The 15,341-nt window shown below is 26.0% G+C and overlaps 1 protein-coding gene and 1 non-coding gene across 2 annotated transcripts in view; both read left to right on the forward strand.

The window, feature by feature from the left end:
• The window catches only part of LOC129614070 (dystrophin, isoforms A/C/F/G/H-like), a 94,655-nt gene that overhangs the window by 10,520 nt on the left and 68,794 nt on the right, over nucleotides 1-15,341 (forward strand). The window contains exons 2-12 of the mRNA XM_055528458.1: nucleotides 1,155-1,856; nucleotides 2,088-2,897; nucleotides 2,962-4,341; nucleotides 4,723-5,324; nucleotides 6,032-6,193; nucleotides 7,934-8,742; nucleotides 8,797-8,881; nucleotides 10,882-12,171; nucleotides 12,403-12,707; nucleotides 13,179-13,346; nucleotides 13,477-13,693. Of these exons, the coding sequence (XP_055384433.1) occupies nucleotides 1,155-1,856; nucleotides 2,088-2,897; nucleotides 2,962-4,341; nucleotides 4,723-5,324; nucleotides 6,032-6,193; nucleotides 7,934-8,742; nucleotides 8,797-8,881; nucleotides 10,882-12,171; nucleotides 12,403-12,707; nucleotides 13,179-13,346; nucleotides 13,477-13,693 (6,530 nt within the window). The remainder of the gene's footprint in view (nucleotides 1-1,154; nucleotides 1,857-2,087; nucleotides 2,898-2,961; nucleotides 4,342-4,722; nucleotides 5,325-6,031; nucleotides 6,194-7,933; nucleotides 8,743-8,796; nucleotides 8,882-10,881; nucleotides 12,172-12,402; nucleotides 12,708-13,178; nucleotides 13,347-13,476; nucleotides 13,694-15,341) is intronic.
• Nucleotides 7,432-7,531, forward strand: LOC129614103 (U6atac minor spliceosomal RNA). Its single transcript, XR_008697356.1, has one exon. It is a non-coding gene; the product is annotated as a U6atac minor spliceosomal RNA (small nuclear RNA).

Consider the following 15,341-nt stretch of genomic DNA (forward strand, 5'->3'; position numbering starts at 1 on the left):
ACTTTATTTCAAATTAAACGCTTAATAAAAATAGAAAATATATACAATGTAATTCTACATTGTTATAATTAGTATATATGTATCTATACATGTATGAGCATTTTCATATATGCTTAAGTACATAATAATTCGGTGCATAAAAAAAGTATATGTATGTATTTTAAAATTTAACACGATTATGCCGTCAGAAATCGAAGTTGTAAAATTATTTTTAAGGCCAATATCAGAGGGTGAGTAAAAGAATGAATTTTCTCTTGAAGAATTTGGTAAGAAAAATCTTTAAGAGTTCATTGTTTTATAAGCATATGTATATGTATATCTATATGTGTATATGCATGTACATATGTACTTATGCATAGTCAAATACTTTTTGATAAATTATTAAAAATATGTACATATTCGTTTTATTTTACGAACGAACAGATGTGCAGTTTTATATTATTTGTACAAATTTGAGAATTGATGTGTCTTAAATACAGCAATGTTTTTACGAATACCTAGATTGCCTTTTTATGTCAATTTTGTTTCCATATGATTAAAATTTAAAAAGAATAAACATTTTGTCATGAAACAGGCATTCTTGGTTTATTGAAGAAAATTAACAGAGAATCTTTGTTATATTTGTAAAAAGTCTCCAAATTCAAAATCACATTAACTAACTACTTATTAATAAACAATCCCGCATTTGCAATTCATAAGCTTTTTGGATTAAATAAAACATAGACTGAACTGAAAAGAGATTTGAAGAATGTGAATTTAGAATAAAAATATAAATTACCACATTCGATTTAATAATTTTTTTGTTGTTATTTAACGATTAAAAGAAATAATGCAATTAATGCCATGAATTCACTCAATAGTGTCTTGTTTAAATCGGAATAATGTCTAGTTATGTATGTATGTATAAGTAATCATATTGATTCCCCGAAAACAAAAATTTTCGTTTTTTACTTGTGAGTTATAATTTTTTGAATGTTTAAGAAATCATTTACGATACAAACTTGCTTGCGCCTTCTTGCTCAATTAATTTTTGATTAGTAAATATTTGAAAAAAAAAAATTCAACATTACACAAAAATATAATCATGCTCTATATAAATTTTAGTGTAAATAGTTTCGAATTAAAACACTTTTTTTATTTTTTTCCAATTTCAGATGAACGTCAGGATATACAGAAGAAAACCTTTACAAAATGGATTAATTCACAATTAACAAAAACAAAAACACCATTAGTTAAAGATTTATTTCAAGATTTACGTGATGGGCATCGTTTACTTGTATTACTTGGTACATTAACAAATAGCCAATTAAAACCAGAAAAAGGTCGTATGCGAGTCCATCATATTAATAATTTGAATAAATGTCTTCAAGTAATACAAGAACATGGTATACGTTTAGTAAATATATCAAGTGATGATATCTGTGAAGGAAATCCAAAATTAACATTAGGTTTAATATGGCTAATAGCTTTAGCATTTAATGGACAAAATCTAGTCAGTTCACAGGCAAGTAATGGTGTTGAAAAATCATTACTTTCCTGGGTTAATCAATTTACTGAACCGAATGGTTTAAAAATTAATGATTTTTCATCAAGTTGGTCTGACGGTCGTGCATTTTTATATATATTAAATAGTAGCATACCAGCACAAGTAGATTTACAAGCTAGTTTGAAAAGGCATCCAAATGCAAGATTAAAATTAGCATTCGATTTAGCACATAAATATTTAAATATTGAAAAACTACTGGATCCGGAAGATGTAAATACAAGTAAACCAGATAAAAAATCAATTTTAATGTATGTAATGTGTTTATATCATTCAATTGGTAATGTTAAGAAACCAGATGAATATGGTGGAAGTAATAGTAGTAGAGATGAAAATGATGAAAATAAAAAAATGATTTCACAAATAGAAACAAATTTAACGGTTGAGCATAGTGTAAGTGTAGAAGATATTATAAAATTAGATTCATCGTTAGAAAATGAAAATAATAGTAATAGGAATAATCATCAGAATAATAATAGAGCTACTGAACAACCAGATGGAAATATTCAAAATAAAAGTGTACGAGATAAGAATTTGAAATTAGAAATTATACATCCAGGTGATGCTTCAGATTTAGAAGAAATTTCACTGGGTAGTAGTAATGTTATTGTTACAACAGTAAGTGGCGATTCACCATTGAGTCTGACAAGAAGTTCAACATTTACTATTGCAAAGGGTGATAATACGTTACAATTAATGGATGTTAGTATAGATGATCCGAAAATACCAGATTTACTTGGTGTAAACGATAACACGAAACGTATATCACGTCCTTTGTCAACTGCAACAAACGCTTCTATAGAAATCAATAATTATCAAACAGCTCTAGAAGCTGTACTAGCTTTACTTTTAGAAGATGAAGAAACTCTATCGAAAGATATCCCAGATCCAATAAATTTTGCTACAGCAAAAGAACAATTTCACGATAATGAAGATTTTATGCTCAAATTAACTGAACACCAACAATTTGTAGGTGAAGCATTGGAAGAGGGTTCCAGTTTAATAAGTGAATCCCAAAGAACCTCTGGATTGTCAGCGGAAGATCAAAATGAAATACGACAGCAGATGGTATTGTTAAATGAACGATGGGAAACTTTAAGACTTCGTGCACTTGACGTTCAATCGAAAATTTTAGCTAGACTAGCTGAATTTCAGACTGAGCAAATTGAAAAATTACGTTTGTTTCTTTCTAATGCTGAAGATAGAATATCTCGTATGTCAGATATTGGTCCAACGTTAAATGATTTAGACAAACAGCAAAAAGACTTAGATCAATTGAGGAATGATTTAAAAGAACAACAAGGTCTTGTTGATAGTTTAAGTAATATGGTTGTTATTATAAATGATGAATCAGGTTAGTATAAATTAATTTAATTATATTTCAATAAATTTTTTTAATTAAAAATTGTTCATTTTAGGCAATTTTAGTGACCTTGAAGATAAATTATCAGCGTTAGGTGAAAGATGGGCTCATGTCATTAAATGGAATGAAACACGCGCTGAAAAACTTCATCAATATAAAATTATAACAAAATGGTTAGACGCTCGGGAACATGATCTTAAAACAATGGAAACAGTAGAACTTCAAGAATTGGGCACGATAACAAGACGTATGAATGACTTACGCTATTGTCAATCCGATTTGGAAGAGGTTGAACGGTATCTTCAAGATCTAAGACAAATGGTTGAAACATCAATGCAAGAAGGACAACAAACTCAAAATGTTTTACAACAGCTTGAAGGTTTAGAAGATCGTCTTGATGCTCTTAAACATTTGGTTGAAGTGCAAATTGTACGGATTGAAGAAATGGGTTTCAAATTTCCACAAAAAACTGAAGAACGTCGTATTGAACGTCCTGGTTCCTGGATTGACTATCAAATGATTATTAAATTTGGAGAAAGCTCTGATGATACAGAATTGTCACCACAGTCGAATAAAAAAAGAAAATTACATAAAACCGAAAAAATGTATTTACTTGAGGGTAAAATTCTTGAATCATTTAATTATTTAGAAAATTTGGAAGTTCGACTAAACAATATTAAACATCACAGTTTGAGAAATCAAAATGAAGCGTTAGAAAATGTTGAACGTGATATTAAAGAAAGAGATAGCTTAGTAAGAGATTTAAAAGAACTGTTAACACATTGTGTTGTTGAAGCAGATATGAGCGGTCATAATTTAAGTTTAGAAGAATCACAAGTTAAACAAATCGCTGACCGTTACGATAGTGTACTAAGAAAATTAGATCATCAAAGGATTGATACACAACACATGATTTCCCGTGATAAATTTTATAAAAGTTTAACTGGTTTTAAATTAGTTTTAGCAGATTCAAGAGATTGGTATCAACAGCATGCGAATACAGCGACAAAACATGAATTGGAGACACGTTTAAGTGATATGAATTCATTATCGAAAGAAATTTCTGAAGCTAAAGCAGCTACAGCAAATTTAACTGATGATTTAAAAGAATGGAAAGATGATTTCAATATATTTTATGATAGTTGGATGGATATGAAAAAAGCAATTTCAAGATTAATACAAGAGAAAGGTGGTTCAGAAGAAACTAATGAAAAATTATTTTTGTTGCAAGAGTTTGTTGCTGAAATTGATGATTTAAAAGTTTATGTTAGCGATTTATCCAAAATGAATTCAAATCTTGATAAATTAAATAAATTTAAAGTAAGACGATTAAATTTACAACCAGAATTTGAATATATTCTTGATCAAATCGATCCAAATTCAATTAAAGATTTTATTGATGTATGGGCTAAATTACCTGATTGTATTAATGAACGTATAATTAAACAGAATACTGCTATTGAAAATTTAAATCATTTCAATAATGAATATCAAAATATTATGAAAATTTTACAAAAAATGGAAACATCATTAAAGTCTAATCAATTTGTCATCGGTGAATTGAAAATGTTACAAAAGCAGAGTATTTCGTATGAAGAATATGCAAATGAATTGAAAAAAATTCATGTTGATGTAATAAGTATAAAGAATTTCAGTGAATTAATAACACAAACTGCTGATATTGAATATCATAATGAACTAAAAATCTTAATAAAAAATTTAGATGATTATTACGTAAAATTAAATAATTTACATCAAGATAATTTAAAAAAATTAAATGATATTTTACAAAAAACTGAAGACATTTTAAATAAAGTTAATAAAACTGAATCCTGGTTGAATGATTTAGAAAAGAATACACCAAAAAATAAAAATGAAGAAATATTAAATTCTAATGAATTATTTCAAATAAAATCAAAATTTCAAGGATTAAAAGAAATGTGTGAAAAGGAAACAATAAATTTTTGTGAATTAAATGAAATTGGTAGTGATCTATTATTACAAATCGATGAATTAATACCAAAATCAAAAGATCAAAAATATACATATTTGGCAAGAAAATTTACACGTTTAAATGCACGTTGGAATGATGTTACAGCATTGGTATATAATAGAACAGCAGTATTGGAGCATATGTCAAATCAATTGGGTGAATTTAAAAAATTGATAGCTAGTGAAACTGGTTATTTAGATAAATTAGAGAAAAAATTACGTGAAAGTCCTGAAAATGCAGCTGATGCCGAAGAAATTATTGAAGAATTAGATGACTTAGAGAATAATATACGTAATCATTCAGATGAAAGATTAGAAAAAATTCAAGAAATTGGTGCTGAACTATCTGAATTACAATTTATGAAGGATACAATTGAAGAAGAAGTTAATAATTTAGTAGATAGATGGAATCAATTAGAACATAAGGTGAGGAAAATTTTCTATGCGTTTAATTTTTATTTGTATAAATTTTATTTTTTATTATTTTTTATGTAACTAACACGATAAATATTTTGTATGTTTAAAAAAAATTCTATAATATAATATATATATGTATATAAGTATATTATATTTATATTTTATAATTATGATTAATAATATAAATGAATATGCGTACATGTTATATAATTGATTGTACTTACGAGTATAAGATTTTTATTAATGCATGATTTATTTTTACTTACCTTAATTTTTTTTTCTTTTTTTCTTTTTTTTTTAATTAAAATTCATGTCATATATCCACTTTTTGCATAAAAATTAATTTAAACACGCACACATGCATATAATTATTATCCTTTTTTTTATCGTAATCATACTCTTATTCATACATTCATATTATCTATTTCGCCTCTTAAATTTTGTTCATCATTTTGCCTTTTTTCAACATTTTTCTTTTTTTACTCTATTTTCAAATTTCTTTTATTTTACATTTTTTTTATTTTGCACCATTTCATTATTCATGTGTATAAAAATCAAAATTATTAAAAATTCACTTAAAATATAAAAATCCAAAATCTGTAAATCCGATCATCACAAAAAAAAAAAAAAAAACTACGGAATCAAACGAATTAATCGATTTCAAACAAATGTTCTTCGAAAAAAAAATTAAATACCTTATTGAAAATTTGGAATAGGCTAAAAAACGTACAGAAATATTGGAGCTGGAAGTCACCGAGGCTGAAAGATCCGAAGAATGTGTTTCTAAATTAGAAAAATGGTTAAGTCGCGTCGATGAAATATTAAGCGAACATTTAGAAAATGATGTTACAATTGAAGATTTACCGCACGATTTTCAGGTGAGTTTTTATTTCTAATTTTTTCTTATGTTGTTCTTGTTGTTTTTGTTTTCGACGTATTTAACTATGTGTAGGTGCAGTTTTTATTTTATATTTAAATGTTATAGATACTACTATAAGTATTAATTTAATTAATACAACAAGTATCAATTTGCGAGCAATATGAATAATTAAGTAAAATTTTTGAAAATGTTAAAAAAATCGTTCCTTTTTCGGGAAGTTTAACATATTAAGTACGAATTCAGGACTTTTATTAAAACTTTATTAAAAGATTTAATTTTATAAAAATTTAAAGCCTTTAAATAATTAAATTAAATCAAATTGTTTAATTTAGTAACGTTTTTTAAATTAAATGTAAATTATTAAAAAATTTACAATTTCAAGTAGTGTTTGTGTATATACATACAAACATGTATAATATATTTTCAAAATTATAATTTATTCGATCCGGTTTTCCTACTCCTTACTGTTGTACGTAGTAATATAATATTATGTTATTCAAATGTTTAATCTTAAAAAGGATATTCCAAGGATTTGTTATTTAGCATGTTCTATATTATATTATACATACATACATTCATAAATATATTTAGCTCTCAGCATTCATTCTGCACATAATTTTCCTCTGAATCTATTTGCTTAAATTTTATTGCATGTCCTTCAGAATTTCCATTTTAATTATAAGTGTTATGAAATTCTATAGTGTTATAAAATTTGTATATTTTGTACTAAAATTATATGTACATAGGAATTATCAATTTATTTGAACTAGGTATGTTAAATATAAATTATTTTATATATTTTTTAGATCGCCGCTGCGTCACTATTCCTAGTAAAAAAATTTTTATTTTAAATTTAGCAAAACATTTAAAAATCTTTCAATATGGTAATGCTTACCGTAATTTTGCTAAATTTGAATTGTTTCGTGTCTGAAGATTGTGTACTTAATTTCAGTAAATACTGCAACCAGAAAAATATGATTTTTAGCAAATGTTTCAATCATTTGATTTCATTGAGTTATTTATCGAAGTCACGAACCATATAAAATTCCACCACAATAAGAAATTAATTTTTATGAAAATGGTTCGTGAATTTGATTAGAATTTCTAAATAATATTGCAGACACATGAAATTTTCTGTTTTTAATAATAAGTTAAAAATTTGTTTTGAAATTATAACTCACATATATAAAAATAATTTTATATCCGTATATATCCAAAGAATTTTGAAGTTAATTTGTGTCGTTTTGAAAGGAGAGCAGTTTAGCACTCCCCTTGACAAGGATGGACACATAAATGGTCAGATGAGGCACAGACAAATATCTGGCCTAATTTTTTTTTTATTTTGAGTATTTATTTAATTTATTTCCTTTATAATTTTTATTCTATTAAAAATTAAAACTACTTTCGGAAATTTAGTTTTGTGTTTATAAGATTCATTCCGGTCCCATTTATGGTTTAAATTTGCTTGTTAAGGTAGAAGGTTATATGAGCTAAATTACTTAATTAATTAATTTATTCCATGAGAATAATTCTAGTGGCTTGATATCTCAACTTTCTTTTAAATTTTAAAAAATTTTTATTAAGTCAAAGTCGTATAAGTCAAGGTAAGGACATGATTGTTTTAAGTTTTTAATACAATGTGCTTCCAAAAAACGAGAAATATGTTTTTGTTTATATTAAAATTTTAAATCAAATAAGAATGATTAAATAATTCTTTAATTTTCTAATTTTTATATAGCGGCTTGCTGAAGAATTCAGAGATTGTGAGAAAACACTTCACGAAGTACGTGAATTAATTCAACATTATATGAAAAAAGGTAAAACAGAAGCCGCAAATCGTTTGCGTGAACAATATGCTTTACTTGAATCCCGTTTCAAGAATTGTCAAATGAAAATGAATAAATGTACAGCACCACAAGCTGCTTACGAATCCCGATTAAGTCGTGCTTTAGCTGAATTACGTAATGTTGAAAGAACAACTTTGGTACTAGATGTTGCTTCAGCTGGTCCATCATCAGTTCATGATCAATATTCACATTGTTTAAAAACTTATCGTACATTATCAGAAATTAAAAGTGATATTGAGACAACAATAAAAACTGGTCGTAAAGTATGTGAAGATAAATTTACAAAAGATCCAAAACATTTAAGTCAAAGAATTGATGCTTTAAAACATTTATATAATGCATTGGGCGAAAATGTTACACAATCAAAAGTGGCACTCGAAGGAATGATAAAGTTAGCAAAACAATTACAAAATCAATTTGAATTAACTGAACAGTCATTAAGAGCGCTAGAAATACAATCGGATAAAGCAGATAAAAATGCAAAATTCCAAGAAATTGAAGAGTCATTAGGTAAATGTGATGATATTTATGATAAATATAGTGAAACATGTGAACCAGTCTATATGGAAGATGTTCGACAAAGAATTGATATGCTAAAAAAGAAATATTTTAAATTATCAAGTGCTGATGTTATTAAACGATTAAATGAGATGAAAAGCACTTTACAGAATCTGGATAATATTTCATTGGAGACATTAAGGTGAATTTCAGAAAATATGTTTTTTTTTTCTTTTCTAAATTTTATTAATTTTAGGACGATGGAAAGTGATTTGCAACAAATAAATGTATCAGATCCAGCTATTGAAGAGCTGCATACTCAAGTAATTGGAATTGTAAAGGCAAGAAAGACATTAACATAAATTGCATATTTTTTTTTCATTTCAATCAACCACACTATATTTAATGTTAGAATTAGAATGTAAACTATGTTTGCCCAATAAAATATCTAAAGTTATTTGTAGATTTATCTAATTATGTAAACGTTGAACAAGATTTCTTTAATGTACTCTAATACTTAGCTGCAATTTTTTTAACATCCTTGGTCATTTTTTTTGTATAAAATGTGTAAATCATGTTATTTTGTGTTTGTTATGTATGTATGTACCAAATAGAATATAAACATTCATGCTTAAATCAATTTAAATATTAAAAAGATAGTTTTAAATATTAGTTATTCAATTACTACTAATAAAAGTGTTCACCAATAAGTGCATAACGATAGAAACAATACAAATCGCTTGTTTTTTATGTTTAAATTCATTTGTATGTTAAACCATTAATATTACTAAAAGTTCATTCATATTTTGAAAGTAATGTCGATTATTTTTTATCTTAATCATTTATTTATTAATTTTTTTACATTTTGTGATTGAATTTCAGTTAAAGTTTAATTAAGTAAACATGAATCTCTATTTAGATTTTCTGTGAAAGTATCTGAAAGTACATATAAGCTTTAAAATGCAAATCAAAATGTACATAAAATGAAGTTAAATACAAAATACAATTTATTTTATATAAAATATGAAAACTATTGAAATTACCTGATTATCAAAAATTATAAAATTAGTATAATATTTACCCATATAAAATTTTTGATACAATCACATTATTTAGAAAAATAAAATATGTACTAGAAAAACATGATATTTTACAGATAAATTTTTGTTAGTCACAGCTTCGCAATCAAAATAATATTAAGTATTAAAAAAAATTGTTATATTTAGAACATTTCCTTTAATTTTCTATGCACACATAAGTTTAAGTTCAATTAAATTCCACAATTTTATTTTTTTTATACCTATTTTTATGAAATAAGAATTGGAAAAGGATTGACTCTGAGTTGTAAATAATTTTCGAATCAAACTTCCATGTTGAGCCTTTTTATTAGAATGAACTTATTTCAATTTTATTTCCTTTGTTTCTCAATTTTAATCTTAACCTGTAAATAAATTTAATTTTTATATTAATAGTGTGAAATTTAATCTTAAATTGCATATTTACAATTGTTACTAACATTAAATTAATTTTTTTATTTTAGAAAAATTCACCTTTTTATAGACATATATTTTTAGTTTTAGTTAAGCAATTCAAAAAACATTTGATAATCTGGGTATATAAAGTTCATTAAAAAAACATTACATTACTTTGCTATTTTTGTAATTTTAAAATTGGAAAAGTGAAAAAAAATATTGAAAAATTCATCCCTCCACAAAACCTTTTAGGAACATGTAAAAAGAAAAAAAAATATATATATATAAATATAATGGTTATGGAAAACACAAGTAGGAAAAAAATAAACACTTCAGAAAAAAATAAAAAAAAAAATTCATCCTTTTTCTAACACATTTTACAACTTTAACACAGTCAAAAAATTAGCAAATAAAAAATAAAGTACAGTTGAATGGATCCTACCGGAGATTGGATGTTTTTTTTGTACACATTTTCATCATTGGGCTTCGCTGTTCTTTCATTTTGTCCTACATTTTTTTTTATTTATTTTTATTTTTAATTTTTTTATTACGTACTTTAAATTTATAATATTGATGGTGATTGTTTCAATGGTTCTCTTAATAAAAGTAATTTTCGTAATACAAAATTTTTCGTAAAATAATAATTTTAATAGAAAAAAATATCCTAGTAAACTTTCGAAAATTTCTAATATTTTATTTAAAATTGATAATTTTTTTTTTTATTTTGGTTAACGGGTTACCATTCCATTTCCTTTCAATCTGTTTTCATTTCATTTAATAAAAAATTTATTCATATGAAAAACACCAAAATAAAAGAAATAAAAAAAAATTTAAAATTTATAAAAAATTATTGATACCTAAATATATAGGATACTATCAATACAAGAACAGCACCACAAACTCCAACAACGATAACAGATCCTCAGGATCCTGATACTGAAATTGTAATTGTTAGCGATACGGTAAGGCAACGTCGTGCTAGAACTCCATCTTCATCAACCGTTGATTCGAATTCAAATAAAACTCCCGATCGATTATCAGCTTCGTCAACAACTAATTATAATGAAAATAATGAAATTCCAGCAAAGGAATCGGATTCAACACAAATATCAAATGCAGAATCAAATGCTGATTGTGACAAAAACATTGATTCTGATTCCGATCAAAATGGTAATGTAATGCCAGATTTATTACCAAAAACCTTCCATTTAGCTGAATCGAGTGCATTATTTTCACAAATATCAAGTGGGCAAAATATTCAGGAAATGCAACAGAATAAATTTGATCCGAAAGAAATTGAGAATTCAGTTCAGCAACGTCAACAACAGCAGCAACAACAGAATGTTGCTATTGTTGAAGTAGTCGAAAAAGATTTACAACATCATAAAATGTCAGTTTTGGCAAATGTTGTACAAATAGATTCATCTACATTAGAAAATGATGAGAACAGTGATAATGATGCAAAAGATAATGATAATAGTAAAAAGCAGGAAACTGTTTTATTAGAAACAGTTAATACTCTAGAGGTGGAATTTGTTGAAACAGTTGATCTATCTGATGGTAATTCTGATACAGATTCATCAATAAAATTGGAAGGTGGTGCTGCTAGCAGGAGTAAAACAAGTTTAGAAAATAGTTTAATTGAATATGATTCAGAGAAGGAATTAGAAGAGGCTTTCAATAACAATAATAATGATATTGAAATGAGAGAGGGTAATAATCAAGACGGTATTCTAAAAATTGAGCGTCAACGTATTAGTTATGATGAAAAGGAACATCAAAGTACTGATAACGAACGAGATATTTTAAGAGATTCTGAAGATGATGAATTTGTTTTAGTTATGGAAGTTTCAAATGAATTGGTAGCTGCACCAATATCAGCTGAACATGATTCAATTGAAACGTCATTTACACCTGTACATCGAAGTCCAAAAACACCAAAAAAACCGAAGAGGCTTAAATTATGTAATAATAGCATTAATAATATTAATAACAATAAAAATAATAGTAGTAGTAAGAAAAATAATGAGAAAGGTAATAATGAGCGTGATAGCTTTTATAATTCTGAAGAAAATTTAGATGAACCGCTTGTGTTTTCTGATGATGAAGATATACCCAGATTTTCATTTGAAATGCCAACTGGATCAGATAGTGATATGGTAATGTTATAATATTAATTATTTGCATATTATTAAATTGTGTAGTAAACTTTTTAACATGAACTTAATTAAATTTTATTAATACATTATATTATGATAAAATAAAAATGCATGTAGTAACTTTTTATTATCCACTATATTTGTTTAACTGAATTATTTAACAACGAACATGCATATTTACTTATTGATATGATATAAATTATAATTTTAATTATTGTTGATCTATTTTAGAGTCGTATTGAAACACCAAAATCAAAAAGTTCAAATATTAAATTTACAACAGCACCACAATCCCCATCATTAAATACTAATATCGGTGTTAATAGAGGTAATAATAACAATAGTAGTAGTAGTAGTCGTAATAACGATAATCATGATAATTCGAATATAACGTTAACGTGGCCACGTTATGAGCTTTATAGAAGTTCCACCTCTTTGGAACAAAGAGTACAGGAATTTGATAAAACTGCTAAATATATGATACGAAAGCTGGAAGCAACCAAAGAGAAAATTGATGCCAGCAACGATAACGAAAGGTATTCAATTATTAAAATTAACTTCATTTTTCATTCAGTTACTTTTCAAAAACAATTAACTTAAGTTAAATGGTTTTAAACAACACTTTGAATTAAATGCTTTTGTTAAGATACATTGTAATTTTTCTAATTGATACCATGAGACAGAATTAAATGTGTATAGTGAAATAATATGTATATCCATTTTTAAATTTAAAAATGCTAATGGTCATAATTTTGGTTCTATAAGTTGTGCTCGTAAATGCTTATTTATAATTAGTCGTACGTCGAAGTAGTGACATTACGACCTCAAACGGATCGTAAAATATACATACATATGTGAACATATTATGTATGGCATATATAAACTTGGGATGAAAATGATTGTTTTTGAAATATTGTTAAGTGAAAATTCAAATAACACTAAGACTTTTTTTTATCGTTTCTATAATTTTTTTTGATTCATATTTTCTTTTTTTTTTTTTTATTTAGTGTGATTGAAAATTTAAAATTATTAATTGCACCTGATGCAGCTACATTAATATCACAGGGTGATACATTAGTTTTAGAAACTCACGGTAAACCTGGTGGACTATCACAAATTGTTTTGAAAGCTCAAACAATTTTACGTGAAAAATTCCGTGAAGTTCAACAATCAAAGTAAGTCGTTTGCGAATCTACCTTCAGTATGATATATATACATATGTATATCAATTTTATTTTTATAGCATATATTTACTGAAATGTAATCGAAAATTTAATGAATAATTTTTGTAATTTTATGAAACAGAACTCCAAAATTATCAACCAGTGCGGAAGCGATAAAAGATATTTCAGAAGATCGTAATGATTTACAATCAAGCCCTATTGGAATAAAAGTTTCCAATGAAGAAATTAATATTGATGAATTAGTAGCAAAAGGATGTAAGAGAATTTATGATCTAATTGATAAACCATTAGACCGCAAATCGGAATCTGATCTGAAAAGAAGGATTTTTGAAATTAATGTAAGTTTCTTTATTTAAAAAATTTGTAAGGAAAAGATACACAAGAATTATTTCATAGTTTATTAAAGTTTGGCTCGAAAATGAATCAAACCAATGGTCAAAATTTTTAAATGAAGCTCTTTATGGAAAAAGTAAAGAAAAACAATTTAATATTGAATATAGTTAATATCTTTTTTGATAAATTAATGCTAAACTATTTCCTTGTTCATTAATTTTTCTTCTTCGAAATCCTTGACATTTTTGAATTTTTGTTTTCCCTTGCTGGAATTGTTGATTGCTTTTCACATTGTTGACTTGAATAACAATCTTTTGGACTTTTTGTTCACTATTATTACCGATTGGTAAAAACCCATTTGAATCTGTTATATTAGTTGCTTTACCACAGATTCGGCATCGAATGCGTCCACTATTCAATTTTTCCAATTTATCTGTGGACGGTTCCAATAGTCCTCTCCCATTTATTTTGAAAATAAATTCACAAACATGTTCAATTGGAATTTCTTCTTTATACATTCCAAGTCTTTTATTGAGTGTATATTTACTTAGAACATTAAAACAATCTTCGGCATTATTCAAACGAAATTTGTTCAAATCAGCAATTTGATCATCTTGCAACGATGTCAAAAATATGGCAGGATTATTAAAGTAGTCTGATAAAAGAAAATTTCTGGTTAGACATTCTTGTTGCGCTCTCCAAAATTGTTCTTTTGATAATTCATACCATTCACGTTGGCCGGTATGATTAATGGCATAAAATGGTGAATTTGTACCATCGTTAGAATATTTATTTGGTGGAGTTTTAATGAAATCATCTTTATAATTTGATACATTTGAAATTTTTGATACTGGAGTAGAACGTCGAGTTTGATTTGTATTAGTTTTACTGCCGCTATTATAACTGCAGCTACTTGAGCTTAATGATTTTAAACCAGAATATTGAAGACGGTCACATTTTGGACGTAACTGTCCATTTTCATTACGTATTTTAATAAATTTATTAATTGGGTTAGTAATAGTTTTGGGTGATAATTTGGTTATTGTCCTCGGTGCAGGTTTATTATATGAGTTCATATCACACCAACAATTTGAATAACAATAACATCGATTAACTCGATTCGGATTTAATTTTGGAATTTTACGAAAATCCATACTCTGTATATTTTTGTTTGCGTTAAATTTTCAAGAAAATCTTGTTTCACATTGAAGAATCCTTAGAACACTAAATGAGCAAAAAAAAATTGTTTCCCACAACAATTATTATTGTTATAATTTTACTTGGTAGTTATTGAAAAGTTTTGGTTTTCTGTTTTTGGTTTAAATAATTTTTATGTTGTCTTTTATTTATTTGTTTTAATAATTTTTTGTTTTGGCGTCAAACATTTTCAACAAGTTGTCATGGATATTAACTTTTAAACATTTTTTGTTGTTTGGGAAAAATATTGTAATGTATTATTAGTGAAAGTTTTCATGTTACAACAATTAAAGTTAAACATTTTTTGGTTAACATTTACATGATTTTTAAGGTGTAACGATATTTGTACAGGCAACAAAGCATAGAAATTATAAGAGTATTAAAAGGAAATGAAGGATATATGCGCCAGTGTATGATTACTATAGTAATGCCCCAATCATAAATGTACATACATAC

The sequence above is a fragment of the Condylostylus longicornis genome, unplaced genomic scaffold (assembly GCF_029603195.1).
Source record: "Condylostylus longicornis isolate FDR11 unplaced genomic scaffold, ASM2960319v2 ptg000100l, whole genome shotgun sequence".
Lineage (NCBI taxonomy): Eukaryota > Metazoa > Arthropoda > Insecta > Diptera > Dolichopodidae > Condylostylus > Condylostylus longicornis.